Source organism: Ursus arctos, unplaced genomic scaffold, assembly GCF_023065955.2.
Source record: "Ursus arctos isolate Adak ecotype North America unplaced genomic scaffold, UrsArc2.0 scaffold_24, whole genome shotgun sequence".
Classification (NCBI taxonomy): Eukaryota; Metazoa; Chordata; class Mammalia; order Carnivora; family Ursidae; genus Ursus; species Ursus arctos.
In genome coordinates this window covers 2,467,643-2,483,537 of record NW_026622919.1, presented here as the reverse complement: position 1 = coordinate 2,483,537, position 15,895 = coordinate 2,467,643, and the positions used below count along the sequence as shown (strand labels likewise).

The 15,895-nt window shown below is 57.8% G+C and overlaps 1 protein-coding gene across 2 annotated transcripts in view; it reads left to right on the top strand.

Annotated features, from left to right (window-relative positions):
- The first annotated feature begins 1,806 nt into the window (after window positions 1–1,806).
- CARD14 (caspase recruitment domain family member 14) overlaps window positions 1,807–15,895 on the top strand; it is a 23,186-nt gene continuing 9,097 nt past the window's right edge. The window contains exons 1-12 of one of the 2 annotated variants that reach the window (XM_026483965.4): window positions 1,807–2,053; window positions 3,268–3,405; window positions 4,571–4,896; window positions 8,041–8,208; window positions 9,086–9,205; window positions 9,722–9,847; window positions 10,062–10,211; window positions 11,217–11,333; window positions 11,770–11,912; window positions 12,060–12,154; window positions 13,609–13,669; window positions 13,877–14,069. In XM_026483965.4, coding sequence (XP_026339750.2) covers window positions 1,843–2,053; window positions 3,268–3,405; window positions 4,571–4,896; window positions 8,041–8,208; window positions 9,086–9,205; window positions 9,722–9,847; window positions 10,062–10,211; window positions 11,217–11,333; window positions 11,770–11,912; window positions 12,060–12,154; window positions 13,609–13,669; window positions 13,877–14,069 — 1,848 coding nt within the window. In that variant the 5' untranslated portion in view covers window positions 1,807–1,842. Of the gene's footprint in view, window positions 2,054–3,267; window positions 3,406–4,570; window positions 4,897–7,680; window positions 7,886–8,040; window positions 8,209–9,085; window positions 9,206–9,721; window positions 9,848–10,061; window positions 10,212–11,216; window positions 11,334–11,769; window positions 11,913–12,059; window positions 12,155–13,608; window positions 13,670–13,876; window positions 14,070–15,895 lie in introns of those variants that run through there. The other variant, XM_057318089.1, reaches the window with a different exon arrangement.

Sequence of the window (15,895 nt, the reverse complement as noted above, 5' to 3'; positions counted from 1 at the left end):
ATCACCACCACGCTGAGTGGGATGGAGGAAAAGTAGAGACGGAGTAACGCTGGCCCGCAGAGGCATCAAGAAGTCAACTGTGGTTTGTTCATACCATTGAATCCAGCACCGGTTAAAAAAGGAAGGAGTGTATGTAGGCTGTTTGTACCCATCGCTAAAGCTCGGGACACGAGGAGCGTAGCCATGCCCAGCCCGATACTGTTTACAGAAAGTCAACAGGAAAGATACTACTTATGTTCAGTCCCTCTTCCCACAAAGAATCCTGTAGAAGTGGGTGTGTGTTTGTAGACACATCCACACGTAGACGTGGCCTGGCAGCCACCTCCGGGCCGGGGGAGGCCAGGCTGCAGCCAGCAGGACTGAGCCGACTCTACTGACACCCCAGGACTCTTCTAATGGATTTGCATGACGGGGGCACAGATACATTGTCTGCTTGTGGGACTTTCTAAACAGGCTTGAACTGGGAGCGTCTGGGTGGCTCGGTCGGTTAAGCCTCTGGATTTCAGCTCAGGTCACCATCTCAGGATCCAGAGATCGAGCCCTGAGTCAGGCTCCGTGCTGGGCCCTCTTTCGCTCTCTAAACAACAACAACAACAAAATATGCTTGAACCAGCTCAGGATTTAAAAGCATCCTAGAACTATTTTGATGGATTAATGTTCTAAGGCCCTCGTCCCAGGGCCAGGAGGGAAGAGAGACAGTTGGGCGGGAGCACAGCAGGGGAGGTGGCTCATCACAAAGCGGGGGGCGCCCAGGGCGTGTTCCGTGGGCGGGAGGCCGATTGGTGCCCTCCAAGGTCCTCTCAACAGAAGGTCTTGGGTTTTAGGCTAGTCAGCATCAACACCCCCTGCCCCAGGGCTGCCGTGCAGGTACTCTGAGGGCGAGCTGCTTCATGTCTCTTCCTGGACAGACCGAGGGCTTGTGACCCCAGGGAGAGAGTCCGCCCAGGCCCGCTGCAGCAGAGCCCCTTTGGAGACCTGCCCGTCTTTAATCTGCACCCCCTGCCAGCCAACAGGTGGTGGCCTTTATTACGTACTCGGAGTCCTTGGTTTTCGTTTTAAATTGTTTTGTAGTTCACTTTTGTGAAGTGTCATTCCCTAGCACATGTCCTGAGTGCCTCAGACAAGTGTCCTGGTGCCACGCCAAATAGAAGCAGTGTGCTCTCTTGCAAACTCCCCTCCCCCTAGCCCTGCTTCCCACCTGTTCCCCCACCCCTCTCCTCGGGCTGTGGGCGCCTCCTCTGGCTGCTGGGGTGCTGGATGGGCCGTCCAAACCCTCGCATTCATTCCAGGCGGTGTCCATCCGCCGTCTGCTGTCGCCGTCCCCAAGGAGCCTTGTTAGACATTCCCTCCCGCGCTGTGCTCCCGTGAGACGTTACTATCACAGTTGTACTGAATGTCTGCTTAGACACAGATGTGCTTTGTACATAGAAGGGGAAGAATTTTTGCTCAAGAACCAATTTTGGACCCTGTGGGGGCTCTATCACCCCGTTGAGAATGCCCGTTCTCGATCAAGCTTGTAAATCAGCCCCCGGGGCCGTGGGCAGTGTCCTGCGCTCTATAGGCAAATTCCGTGTCCTGACACCAAGGGAATCCAGTTCTGGCTCCTCTCCAGATAGAGGAATTGATTTGAAATCAACAATAAGGATGGATAATGACCACCCCCACCCAGGTCAGGGGCCACCAGGGCCAGGGCAAGGGTCACCATCTTCTCTGATGGGTCATTTCCCTCCCTGCCCATGACCTGGGGCAAGGGGGTTTGACTGCAAAGGCCTCCACGGGCCTGGAGGCCATGTCCCTGGTTCCAGCCGTCCACTCTGTCCTTCCAGCGTCCCCGGCCCGGCCATGGCGGCGCTGTGCCGCACGGAGTCCACGCTGACGGCCCTGGATGAGGAGACGCTGTGGGAGCTGCTGGACAGCCACCGCCACAGGGTCGTGCGCAGCATCTGCCCCAGCCGCCTCACCCCCTACCTGCGCCAGGCGAAGGTGCTGGACCAGCTGGACGAGGAGGAGGTGCTGCACGGCTCCAGGTTCACCAACACCGTCATGAGAGTCGGTGAGGACCCCCGGGCCCTCAACACCGGCCTCGGGCCGGGCCGCTCGGCTCCAGCGGGCCCTCCCGGCCACGCCAGCCCCACCCAGGCTGTGCAGCGAAGCCCGGGGCTGGCCGGGTAGTGCAGGACCTTAGGGACCCGCGTTCCAGGCAGGGGGACAGCTAGTGCCTTCCCGGAGCTGCCGTACAGATGACCACAAACTGGGTGGCTTAGACCAGCAGGGACGTATTCGCTCGTAGTCTGGGATCCGGGCGTGGGCAGCACTGTATTCCCTGGAAGGCTCTAGGGGCACATCCTTCCTGTGTCTTCCTGGTGGCCCCAGGCAGCCCTCAGCTTGTGGCCACGTACGTCCAGTGCCTGCCTCTGTCCTCACGTGGTCTTCTCTGCATCCCCTCTTCTGTCTCTTACGAGTGCACTTGTCACTGGATTCACTGGATTCAGGGCCCCCCTGGATAATCCAGGATGAGCTCATCTGCAAAGACCCTTTTTCCAGATAAGCTGCCGTCGACAGGTTGCAGGTGGAGGTACCTTTGGCGGGGGGCACAATTCCACCCACTCCAGATGTCTTCAGAGACGATTTTGGCAGTCTAACTAGCTCTGCTTATTCACTGAAAACCAGGCAAGCTGATAGCTACACCCTGTCCGATTGTTAGGGGACTGGATGAGACAGTATAAGATACCCATCTCCAAGCCGGGGCCATAGGAAGCAGGCAGTAAGTGGTCACTATTAACGTGATTCTGTTTCTGCCTGTTCCTTGTGAACCTCAGATGCAGGAGAAAGGGATCCAAGCCACTAAGTCAGGCTGAGAGCCGCGAGATCGGGCTGGCGGGCTCGCTGGGACCCGGGCCCTGGGGCGCGGCCCTTTGCTTCTGTGGTCCCACAGCCTTGCACACAGTGTCTGCACATGTCCACCAACACACCGGGGAGGTCTTGAGAGCAAAGGTCATCTTCCTTTGTTTTGTACGGCCAACTCTTAGCACTTGGGTTGTGGTAGAAGCTCGGGGAACATTAGCCTGGCCCTTCTGGAGACTGGCTGCAGACCCGTCAGTTACAGGCCCCCCCAGAGCAGTGAGGGCACCTGCCGCCGGGGATCCTGGAAAACTGCTTTCGCCTCCCGATTCCTGGATGGGCGAGGATTTCCTCCACCTCCCCACTGTGCCTCCCAGGGGAAGCCCACCCAGAGCCTTGTGGGCTGACACCGTTTTCTCGCCCAAGGGCACTTGCTGGATTTGCTGAAGACGCGAGGGAAGAACGGAGCCATCGCCTTCCTGGAGAGCCTGAAGTTCCACAACCCCGACATCTACACTCTGGTCACCGGGCTGCAGCCCAGCGTGGACTTCGGCAACTTCAGTGGTGAGCGCTGGGTCCTGGGGGTGGGGGGTGCTCTGCACGGGCGTCTTTGGAGCCTCTCGGTCCTCGTGCCTGCGTGCTCTTCCAGATGCTTCTCCTGATACCCCCCCCCCCCGGCAGAGGTTCCTGTCCCTGAGCCCCAGCATTCAGGGGGTGAGGAGACCCCCACTAACCATGGTGAGGGTGGTAGGAGAAGGCAGCTGTGGCCTCTAGTTGTAAAAGAAGATCTTGGGGCGCCTGGGTGGCTCTGTCGGGGAAGCTTCTGCCTTCGGCTCAGGTCATGATCCTGGTGCACTGGGATTGAGTACTGCGTTGGGCTCCTTGCTCAGCAGGGAGCCTGCTTCTCCCTCTCCTCCCTGCTCTCTCTCAAATAAAATAAGCAAAATTAAAAAAAAAGAAAGAAAGGAAAGAAAAGACCTGTCCCTAATTATGTAGTACCGACGGGAGACTCCTTTTGGGGCGGAGACTGCACTGGAGCGGTTTTGGGAGAGGGGAAGTATGTCCTTGCCCTCGAAACGCTCCTGAGACGGCCAAAGTCCTGGCAGTGTGTGCTTACGGGGGAGTGGGGGGCCGGGGCCTGGGGCGGCTTCTGCTGGGAGAGGCCCCTGCTGGAGGGGAGGAGAGGAGCGGGCAGCCTTCTGCACCTTTGCTCAGCCAGAGATGGAAAGATGTAGCCAACCTGATGGGAGATAAGGCCATTTCTGTTAATTGAGTGATTTTAGGCTTCCCTGGAGGAGCTGTTGAAAGATTTTGGAATACAAAGGGCAGGACCAACCTCACTCAGACCCTGCTGAGAAAACTTTTCTGCCAGTTTGATGTGGTAGCCATGGTTACGTTAGTTAGAGTTCTATTATATGGATTCATATCCCTTGTTACGTTTGTCTTAGGATGAACGGAGATGAGCTAGCGTGCTGCACACATGAGCTAACCGGGGGGCTGAGTCTGCATGCCAGGGTCCCACGGGGAGATTGCGAGGGGGTAACGCTGGTTCCCAGGTCACCTGTCACGCTGTTTGTATAACCAAATCCTGAGTCTGGTTGAGCTGGGAAGTTTTTAAGGAGACCCACAGATTCACGTGGGGGCTCCTGCTTGAGAGTCTGGGCGGAGGAAGCAAGGCCCCCGGGGGAGCAGGGGGAGGGCGAGGTGGCCTACCGCCCCTCCTCCGCAGGCCTCATGGAGACGTCCAAGCTGACCGAGTGCCTGGCCGGGGCCATCGGCAGCCTGCAGGAGGAGCTGAGCCAGGAGAAGGGGCAGAAGGAAGCTCTGCTGCGGCGCTGCCAGCAGCTGCAGGAGCTCCTGCGCCAGGCCGAGGCCCGCGTGCAGAGCCTGGGCCAGATGGAGGCCGACCACGACCGCATGAAGCGCGAGGTCAGCGCCCACTTCCACGAGGTGCTGAAACTCAAGGATGAGATGCTCGGTCTGTCCCTCCGCTACGGCAACGCGCTGCGGGAGAAGGAGCTGGCCACCACGCGCTGCCGCAGCCTGCAGGAGGAGGTATGCGGGCTGCGGCCCTCACCCTGCCGCTCCCCACCCCTGCCGGGGCGCCTGCGGCGCTGGAATCCCCTGGGGACTGGCTGGCCCGCGCTCGGTGGGGAGGCCGCCCCGGCCCTGTCCCGTGGACACGCCTGGGATCCACCCTGCCCCCGAAAGTCGGTAACCTGGGGCCCGTGGGCCTCTGCCCGGCCCTCCTGTGTCTCTCTCAGCTGGGCCTGGGTCTGTGCAGGAGACCAGAGTGCCTTCGGTGAGGCCCTCAGACCCCCACAGCTTCACTCATTTTTCCGCCGGGGCCGTTACCTTCTGATTGTTTTGTGGGAGCTCCTTAAACATTGAGGACGTTCATTCCTTGTCATCTTGGCATTTGTTGGTCGCCTCTAACTGTGGCTTGGTGTGTTTGTTTTTAGTTTTTACATCCTAACCATATTTAGAAATCACTTCAAATTTATAAAATAGTACAAATAAAAATACTGTCGACCCTTGAACTGCACGAATCCACTTAGACCGAGATTTTTTTCCATAAATGCAGCACTGTAAATGTAATCTCTCTTCCCTGTGATTTTCTTAATGACTTCGTTTGCTCCAGCTCGCTTTACTGCATATTAATTATTGTAATGTATGATACGTGTAACACATGGAGTGGGCCAATTGGCTGTGCGTGGGATCAGTGAGGCTTCCGGCCGACAGAGAAGAGAATGGGGAAGGGCAGAGGCAGAGAGAGAATGGGGAAGGGCAGAGGGAGAGAGAGAATGGGGAAGGGCAGAGGCAGAGAGAGAATGGGGAAGGGCAGAGGCAGAGAGAGAATGGGGAAGGGCAGAGGCAGAGAGAGAATGGGGAAGGGCAGAGGCAGAGAGAGAATGGGGAAGGGCAGAGGGAGAGAGAGAATCTCAAGCAGGCTCCATACAGGGCTTGAAGCCTGATGTGGGGCTCGATCTCACGAGCCTGAGATCATGACCTGAGCCGAAAGCAAGAGTCGGAAGCTTAACCGACTGAGCCCCCCAGGCACCCCACAGCATGGATATTTTTTAAGAATACAGGGCCCCCCTCTTTTCTGTAATAGACCACTCTGCATTTTGGGTTTGTCTGACATCTTCTCATGAGGAGATGGGGGATTATGTATTTTTGTCAGGACCCTGTACAGAGAGGGACGTGGGGCCTGGCTCCAGTGGCCCCACCATGGCGCCAAGCCCAGCGCCCCTCCCGGGTGATATTCTCATCGTCCACCTGGTCCAGGTGCTGCCTGCTTCCTCAGCCTTCATCACTGCTCCTCTTTCCTCCAGCTTCTGAGAAGCTGCCTGGGGGTGGGAAGCTCTGAAACCAGCAAACACCCTGAGACTCGCGGACTTTTCCCCCCTAGACAGCCTCACTGGGGGTTCTTGCCTGGACTCAACCACACTCTGGTGGCTGCTAGAGGGGGAGCCCCATCTCCAGTGACCCCTCGGGTCCCCTTGTTGGCCCTCAACATCCTGACCATGAGGAGGGGCCCTTAATCCCCCAGCTCAGGCATCTGTTGTTGGTACAGGCACGTGGATTCCCATTTCCAGCGGTCTGTAACATATTACTGTCCTGAAGGAGTTTGCTCAAAATGTCCCAGATTTGGCCAGTGGGAGCCCCCTGAATCTCCTCCGTGTCCTGTGGTGTGGCCCCTCATTTTCTGAGCACAGACCCTCTTCCTGGCATCACAAGAGTTCTCAGGATCATCTCGTCCCCACCCTGCCCCAGCTCTGGGCTCATTTCCCTGAAGGGCCCTGGAATCCTGCAGAGCTGCTCCTGGGATGTCTTTGCTCCTCCCTTTCAGCCAACAGAACTAGGAAACGTGCACGTAAGTATGCACGTACAGATAAGCATACGCACTTAGCGTGCGAGAATGCATGTCCACAGACATACTTGTGTCTTCGAAACCGTGAGGTCACACCCACACCTCTAATTCCCGTCAATCCCCAGGGCGTGTCCTTGCCTCCCCCATTCCATTCTCGGGTGCCCCTTCTTCCATGGTGAGAATCCTCCCACCCAAGCTAGCACTTGCTCAATCCTAGAGGGCACGGAAAGTACTTTCAGAATAGCTGTGCCCACACCAGCCCAGTAAACAAGGTGCTGAGAAGAGCTGAGGATCTGCTGTGGCCGCCCGGCTTCCCCCCCCCCCTCCCTCCCATCGTTGTGGCTACAGTGTTTGAAATATAATTAGGTCATTTGCTTAGGTTTATTTTCAATTTTAGCCCCCCCCCCACATTCAGGTCTTAATGATTTAATTTTAGTTTTGGAATATATGCTGTATAAAACGTCTAACCCAGGTGGCCCATAGTGGGAGCTGTATAATTGCTTATGGAAAATTTGCTAAGTAGATGTTGGGAGGGAAAAAGTCCAATTGGAAAGGTTCTTCCTTCTCCTCTTGACCCCAGAGTGAGTGCTAACTCCACCCTGACATCCAGACTTCCTGGGTTTGCCTCTCGGGGAAAGTCCCCTCCCCCCAGGGGCATCACACCCGCCTGGGGTGCGGAGAGGCCAGGTCCTCGGTTCCAGGTCTGAGTTGCTCTTGGGGCGCTGTCCTGCAGGGTGGAGGCCAGCAGGACCTGGCCAGGTAGCTTCCAGAGGAATGCAGCCCTGGACATGCAGCCCGCTGGGCAGGGGTGCACATATTTGCATGAAGATGCAAGAGCGTCTGCATAGACCAGGCATCTCTGCTCCATCTCACTTGATTTCCTTTCTTCTCACTGATTTTCATGAGTCCCGATTCCCTTTATGCAATGTATTTAGCAGATTATGGGAAGGGAGGGAAGCCAGGGAACGTGCTGGAGGACACTCGCTCACTGGCCACTCACCACCCACCAGCTGGTGGGGCTCCAAGTTTCCAGAGAGGGTCCGAGAGCTGATTGCCTGGGCTCCTTCCTCTGTTTCTGGGCCCCGCCCCAGTGATTTAATGGCTCATCTCATCTAAAAAATAAAGCTAGAAATGCCTTTCTCCTCCACAGGAATTGGACCTAGTCACTAGGTAAAACTCATCAATGGATTTTGAAATCTTGGGGGAGGGGCCCCTTGAAGGATGAAGAGCTCGCTCCTGGAGGAGAAAGGTTGAGGGACGCGCGGCCCCGGGCTGGCGGAGAACCAGCATTTACGCTGCCCTCCTTCCCGGCCTCCTCCCGGCAGCTCTACCTGACGAAGCAGGAGCTGCAGCGCGAGAAGATGTCCTCCTCCCACGAGCGGGAACTGCGAGAGCGGTCCCTGCAGATGGCCGGCGGCCTGGAGCCCGGGGACAAGGAGCTGAGCCGCCTGAAGGAGGAGAACGAGAAACTCCGGTCGCTGACGTTCAGCCTGGTGGGTCCCGCTCCCTTCCCTGGCGGCTGCCCGGGGTCCCCGCAGGCTGGGGGGTCCTCACAGGTGGTCCGTGGAGGGGTGGCTGAGGACTGGGGGGCCATCCAGGGACACCCTGCGTTTCCCTTCCTGCTCCCGGCCGGCCCCGACGTGGGCAGGATGAACGGCTCCCGGACCTGCCGGGCCCTGCCCCCGTCAGCTCGGCAGGGGTGGCTGTGCTGGTTTACAGGGAATCAGGCTGATGATACTGGGGTTCGAGGTTGTGGGGGGGCCCTTCTGTCCGCAGAAGAGTCTGCTGTCCCGCCCACGCGCGCTCTGGAAGGCCGCGGAGGAGCTGGGCGACGCCAACTTCTGGAATTATGCAGACTTCTGCCTCTCCTCCTCGATTCCTTTCAATCAATAAAATGTCTATTTATAGAGCTGTTCCTTCCAAAGAACAGACATTCCCCGGGCGCAGGGCAGGAGCCGGTCACGCGGCCTGGATGGCGCCGCCGTTCCGAAGCCCCTTCCTGAGAAGTGGGCGAGAGAGGGAATGGCCTGTCCGTTGGTGTGTCCTCCGTCGGAGGCTGTGCTGGTGGATTTGTGGACAGAGCGGCCTGACCCTGCCCACAGGGCAGATGGCCACCCCGAGAGACTTTCAGTGTCCTTTACTGTCCGTCCTCGACCCTAGAGAAATAGGAGAATGGAAATGCGCGTTGCCCATTTTGATTGTTGACCCTGCCTTTTCCCCCGCCTAGCGTGCGGGCTAAGGCTGAATACACCCGCACGCCCGGCCCCAAAATTTCCTGCTGCCTGTTCTCGGGGCAGATCGACGGGGCGCTTCCCAGGGGCAGGTCTTTCAGGAGGTCGGGGTTCCTGGGCTGACCTCTCTTTGCCCCAGGTGGAGAAGGACATCCTGGAGCAGAACCTGGACGAGGCCCTGGAGAGCAAGCAGGAGCTGGTGGACCGCATCCACTCTCTGAGGGAGCGGGCTGTGGCCGCCGAGAGGCAGCGCAAGCAGGTGACCCTGGCGGGCCGCGTCAGTGCGGGGCTGCACGGTGGGGAAGACGGGCTCTTGCAAACGCTCATCCCTCATGGAAGCTTTATGGAGCACGGACTCACGGCCCACGGCTAGTGGTCCCATCTGGTCTGTGGGTGGTCAGAAACAAAACTCAGGGTGCTTTCCAGAGGGGGGGTGGAGTTTATTTAGTTGCTACGACAGGCAAGCGAGGATCGGGAGGAAGGGGACGGTGGGAGAGAATGAGGCAGAGTGGAGGGAGATTGTTTACGTCTTTGGGGCATGGAATGAACAAAACGTAGTTTTACGTGCAACACCCACGTGAGTTCTGATAACTGAATGCAGATAGCATCAGCGTAGCATCTCCGTAGACGCACCTTGAAATCGAGCATTTAAGAAGAGAGCAGGAAGTCACCTCCGGAACCGGGTCCCTCTGTCCCCGAGGCACCCCCGCCCGCCCCGTCCTCCCTCCGACCCCCAGCACCGCTGGCCTCATGGGCTATGTTTGCCCCCGGCCAGTACTGGGAGGAGAAGGAGCAGACCCTGCTCCAGTTCCAGAGGACGAAGGTGGACTGCGACATCTACAAGGAGAAGGTGAACGCCCTGCAGAGCCAGCTGCTCCAGCTACAGAAGGAGCGGGACCAGGTACCTGGGCGGAAGGGCCCGGGGGCACGGGCTGAGCTCTCGCTGGTCCCAGGCTCCTCGAGAAGCCTTCGGGGTTTGACCCGGGGCAGCTGGTGTCACAGGGCTCCCTACGTCCCTGTGGCAGCTGGTTCCAGATTCCTGTCTCTGTCCCCGCTGTCACCCGCCAACACGCTCCCTCTGTGCCGGCCTCCCTCCTTCCCTGTCTGGCTCCCAGGCCTACTCCGCCCGGGACGCTGTCCAGATGGAGATTTCTCAGAGCCTGACGGAGAAGGACACCCTCCGCGGGAAAGTGTTTGAGCTGACAGACCAGGTCTGTGAACTGCGCCAACAGCTCTGCAGGCCGCAGGCCGAGTCTGCGCAGGGGGTGAGTGCTGCCCTCCCACCCCACTGGGAGGCCGGGGCGGTGCGCGTGGGGCGGGGGCCAGGCCACGCGACGCCCCTGCTGGGACAGGGGCTTTAGCTGTATCTGCCACACACTGACTCTCGTGGGTGAACCTTGTTGCCAAATCATTGAAGACGCACACTGGGCAAGTTGAGTCTGTGTCTGCATCTCCTTTGGTGGTAACCGTAGGCAAGTCATGGAAGAGGTACTTGGCGGAAGGTTCTGGAACCTGTAAAGTATGGTGTTTGATGAAGAAAGAAAGCATAGGAAACTGGGCCAGGCAGCCACTGGCTTTTGTAGATGATGCGTTCCTGAGATGTTTATAAGTCCGATGTCCGAGAGCTGACTTCCACGCATGAAGGGAACTTTGTTCCCAAAGAGCTAAAATGATTACAAAACCTCCTATTAGGGTCTGTCAACAGCTCCAGCTCCAGGGGCCCGGTGGGTGGGTGAGACCCTCAAGAGGTGCCTGGGGCCTTGGGGAGGTGTAGGCAGACCTTCCTCTTCCTGGCTGGGGCCCCCGGCCCTTCCTCCTTCACCCTCCTCACATCTACCACGTTCCAAATGTATATATGTTTAAAAAAGGTGGACAGCAAGATGCCAAGCGTCCTGTCTTTGAGTGTGGAGGTTGGGAGAATGTTACTTTCTTCTCTACTCCGTTCTGTTTGCCCCCAGTGTTCTATATGGAGCCACTTGTGTGATACATGGAGTATGTGTTACTTGTGTAACGTGTAAGGAACAACATATAATCTCTAAAACAGATGAAGTGGCGTTCACCAGGCTGCTTGCCCTCCTCGGTGGTTGGCTCCTGCAGTGCTGGGGGTCCCCTGCTCCGAGGCGGGGACATGATGAGGGAGACTGCCCGGAGGGGGCAGGGGGAGGTGGAGGGGGAGCGGGAGGGGGGAGGGAGGTGGCTTGCTGGAAACCCCCAAGAGCATCCAAGAGGAAACTTGCCCGAACTGAGCAGCCTGGGGCCGTCTTCGGCAGCCTAAGCAGGAAGCCGGCGCCAGGGAGCCTGGTCCGAAGGGGAAGCAACGGCTCGTCCGCATGTTTGCCATCTCCCCGCGGGATGACAGTGACCACAGCTGCCCCAGCTCCACGGAGGTATGGCGGGTGCCTCCTCCTCTCCTGGGGTCAAGCCAGGTGCACCCTCACCTGGCGGGAGGGACAGGGGCCTGGCACACAGCAGGTGCTGAAGACGTCCTCGTGATGTGGACGCAGGCTTGTGTTCAGATCTGTGCTGTGCACCTGCCACACTCCGCACGTGACCCTCACCAGCCGGAGACTGGGCCTCTCTGGGCCTCGGTGGCTTTGTATGTGAAATGGGACCATACAAGCAGCTAGTAGGGTGCCTGGCACACAGTAGGTGCTCTGCTAGTGGGACCTTGCTCTGTGCTATGTCCTTCTCACCTCCTCTGCCCTGACAGTTAGGGCCCACAGTTTATTATTGTGTTTCCCCTCACACGGTGGAGCCGCGGGGAGGTGTCGAGTGGGGTCCCCGTGTGAGCCCTGTGCCGACCTCTGCCCTGTCCTCCTCCAGTCTCAGCTCTCCTCTGACCTGAATGCCACATCCAACCGTGAGCTGGTGGACAGCTTCCGCTCCAGCAGCCCCCTGCCTCCCAGTCCGCAGTCCCTGTACAAGCGGGCCACAGAGGACTTCCGGGAAGACGCCTGGTCTTGCAGGTAACGGACTGGCAACGGGCTTCAGATGGCGCGGGCCCCAGCAGCTCGCTGGGACATGGGCCGAGGGCGGGGCGGGTGCCAGGGGCTCTGGGTCTGAGCAGGGAGCGAGCAATGCAGCCTGAGCCATCTTCTCCCCATGCTTCCCAGTGGCTACCCAGAAATCCTGTCGGTGGACCGGGCGCCCTCCCCGGGGGCGAAGGCAGGCGATGCAGACCTGGATTATGAGATTGTGGACAGGGCAGGTGAGTGCACCCCACCTGGGCCTCTGCAGCCACCCACCCCCCCGGGCTGGGCCTATTAGCAGGAGGAGAGGTGAGAACAGGGGTCTTCAGGGAGGCAGGTGAGATAGCCTGGTACCTCTCCAGGGATTGGGCCCAGGCATTGAGCTTCACTGCTGCCCCACCCCGGGCCTCTGGGAAGTCCCGAGTACCTGGTCATTCAAGCCCATGCCATTTACTGGGCGTCCTTTCTGTCTCTCACCCTGAAGCCAAGGCAGTTATGTCCATCCTCCCGTCCATGTCAGCATTAACGCTCAGACAGCCCCGGACACACGAGTTCTCTCTACCCCTCCCAGCTCTGGTCTGGGGACACTTAGCTTTCCCAGCGACCTCAGAAGGCAGCAGGCTTTAGTCACCCCCTCCCCACCTCCCTCCCCTGGGAGAGGCACCTGCTGGGAACCTCTCTCCTCCCGGGTGTGGCACCTGAGACCTTCCCACATCTCCTGTGGCTAATTCCTCATATTTGTGACTTGACTGGTCTCCTCTCCTTCTCAGCCATGGGCCCCACACAGACAGCCTCCTCACCTTTTCCACCCTGCACACCTGCCCCCAGCCGAGGGCCTCATGCGCAGCAGGTGCTTAGCGTCCATCTGGAATTCTCGCCGGTGGCCACCAGGGGGCGCACAAACTTCGTGCTGTTCAGAACAGCGGCCCCTTTAGAGCAGGCGGGGTCCAAGGCTCCCAGTGGGTCACTTGACCAGAAACCTGGCCCTGAGTGAGATGCTTGGCATGTTTATAACAGGGGTCAACCGAGAGGGTCCCCCAAGGGCACATCCATTCTGGATGTGATGCTTTTTGTTTCCTTCTACCACAATTCTGTATAACATCCTAGTTTCATACACTTTTAGTGGAATTGACCTCAAATACATCAGGGGTATACTACTTTCATTTGACTCTGAATGTAATCACGAATGGAGTTTTGCCTGCGAGCTCGGCAAAAATAGCAGACAACCGTTGATCCAGGCAGAAATGTGGCCCAGGGTTATGCCAGATTCGATTTTTTTAAAAGTTTTTAATCACCCAGCGCTCGTTGCAAGCATACTCCTTAATCCCCGTCACCCATTTCACCCACCCACCCCCACCTGAATTTGATTTTTAACGAAGCCAGACATCCACACTCTAGCTGCCCTATCCTGTAGACTGTTGCCAACTCATTCAGCTATCACATAAGGACACCCTGTAGGTCAAACCCCACTCCTGCTTTGGGGACGATGACATCAAGATTCGAAGCAGTGAGGAAGGGAAGAGGCAGAGGAGGGTCAGCCTCAGCGGAAGGAGACAGAGCAGCAGGGGGTGCTGCCCAAGGCTGGGGTGGGGGGACCAGGTTGCCCCGGGAAGGGAAGCTCCGTCGGGAGGGGTGAGCCTCGGGGCTGGCCTGGCCAGCCTGGCCTGTGTCTGAGCCCCCCACTTCCGTTCAGACCTGCCTGACTGTGAGAGCAGCCTGCAGCCGTGCGCCGGCGGCCTCACCATCTCGTCCAGGTGAGCCGGGGGAGGGGCTGGGCCAGCCCGTGGCAGGGCAGAGTGAGGACTGTGTCCTGTCACTATTGGGAGGTGACAGCCTGAGGACGAGGTCATGGCTGGGTGTGTGTGTGTGAGCATTCCAGAATGCTGGGGCCACTGGGGTCAGGGCCTGGCCTGACCTCCTGCTCTGGTGGCTCGTGGGCTCTGTCCCCTCCTGTCCTGCAGCGGCGTCCCGGTGCGGAGGAGGCCGGCCCGCAAGATCCTGAGCCAGGTCACCGTGCTGGCCTTCCAGGGGGACGCGTTGCTGGAGCAGATGAGCGTCATCGGTGGCAACCACACGGGCATCTTCATTCATCGGGTCACCCCGGGCTCGGCGGCGGACGAGATGGCCTTGCGCCCGGGGACCCAGATCATGATGGTGAGTGTGGCCCCCGCCCCGCGAGCCCCCACCGCTCCGGGTCTTCTCTGGGCGGGGTCAGCAGCCACAGTTCCGACCTGACAAGGACGTGTTGTCAGGGTAGCCCAGGCTCCCTCTGGGGCTGCGGTTACACTCATTCAGCGGCTCCGTCCCCGTGGAGAAGCCTGCCCCGTCCGGATCCCCGACCTCTCGACGTGGCGGGCGAGCCCACGAGCTCGTGTGGACCGCTGGCATCTGAGAAGGCTCTGGCCGTGTTGCCCCGGGGTCTTTAGATGGGGCCACAGACCTGCCGTTTCACTGCGCTGAGCCCTTTGTGTGCAGGTGGGGACACACAGCCTTCACACACATGCATCGTCGTCGGGGGCGATTTCAAAAACTCTCTTACGGCAAAATATTCGTTAAACTGCAAAGCCCATAAATACACTGCTTGGCTAATTATTATCAAGTGAATATGTGGGCAAGGAGGTGACTTTGATGTGGCCTAAAAGCCGCGAGCAGTCACCTTGCTCCTGAGGCTGCTTCCCACAGGAGCCTGGGGTGAGGTGGGGGCGGCGCGCGGAGGCGAGGCTGAGAAGGGGGGCGGGAGCCGCCTGTGCTCCACGCCGCGGGCCGCCGGCCTCTCCCTCACCGCTAACAGGCTACATTGCGGTGAACACAACCTTCATGATGTTTGGGGAGACGGTCCTGATATCCTAACATATGTTATTATTCATTTACTTTTAAGTTTGTGATTCCAGTTAGTTAAGATACAGAGTCACGTGCGTCTCAAGTGTACAATATAGTAACTCAGCACCTCCCCATCACCCGCTGCTCTTCCCAACTCCTGAATCCCCATCGCCTGATTCATCCAGCCCCACCACCTCCCGTCTGCAACCATCACTGTGTTCTCTAGACTGAAGAGTTGGTTCGTCCCTCTCTCTTTTTTCCCCTTTGCTCGTTCGTTTTGTTTCTTAAATTCCACATATCAGTGAGATCATATAATTGTCTTTCTCTGATTGACTTATTTCGTTGAGCATAATCCCCTCTAGTTCCATCCACATTGTTGCAAATGGCTAGATTTCACTTTTTTTTTTTTTTAAGATTTTATTTATTTATTTGACAGAGATAGAGACAGCCAGCGAGAGCGGGAACACAAGCAGGGGGAGTGGGAGAGGAAGAAGCAGGCTCCCAGCGGAGGAGCCTGATGTGGGGCTCGATCCCATAACGCCGGGATCACGCCCTGAGCCGAAGGCAGACGCTTAACCGCTGTGCCACCCAGGCGCCCCTAGATTTCACTTTTTTGATGGCTGAGTAATAGTCCATTGTGTATTTGAACCACATCTTCTTTATCCATTGACTCGTCGGTGGACATCTGGGCTCTTTCCACAGTTTGGCTACTGCGGACATCGCTGCTGTGAACACTGGGGGGCAGGTGCCCCTTCGGATCACTACATCTGTATCTTTGGGGCAAATCCCTAGTAGTGCCATTGCTGGGTGGTAGGGTAGCTCTATTTTCAGCTTTTTGAGGAAACTCCATACTGTTTTCCAGAGTGGCTGTAACCAGCTTCCGTTCCCACCAACAGTGTAGGAGGGCTCCCTTTTCTCCACATCCTCGTCAACATCTGTTAACTGACTTGTTAATTTTAGCCATTCTGACCTGTGAGAGGCGGTATCTCATTTGGGTTTTGATCTGTGTTTCCTTGAGGATGAGTGATGCTGAGCATCTTTTCGTGTGTCTGTTGGCCGTCTGCAGGTCTTCTCTGGAGAAATATCTACTCATGTCTTCTGCCCATTTTTTTTTTTCTCCTGCTCATTTTTAACTGGATTATTTGTTTTTTGGGTGTTGA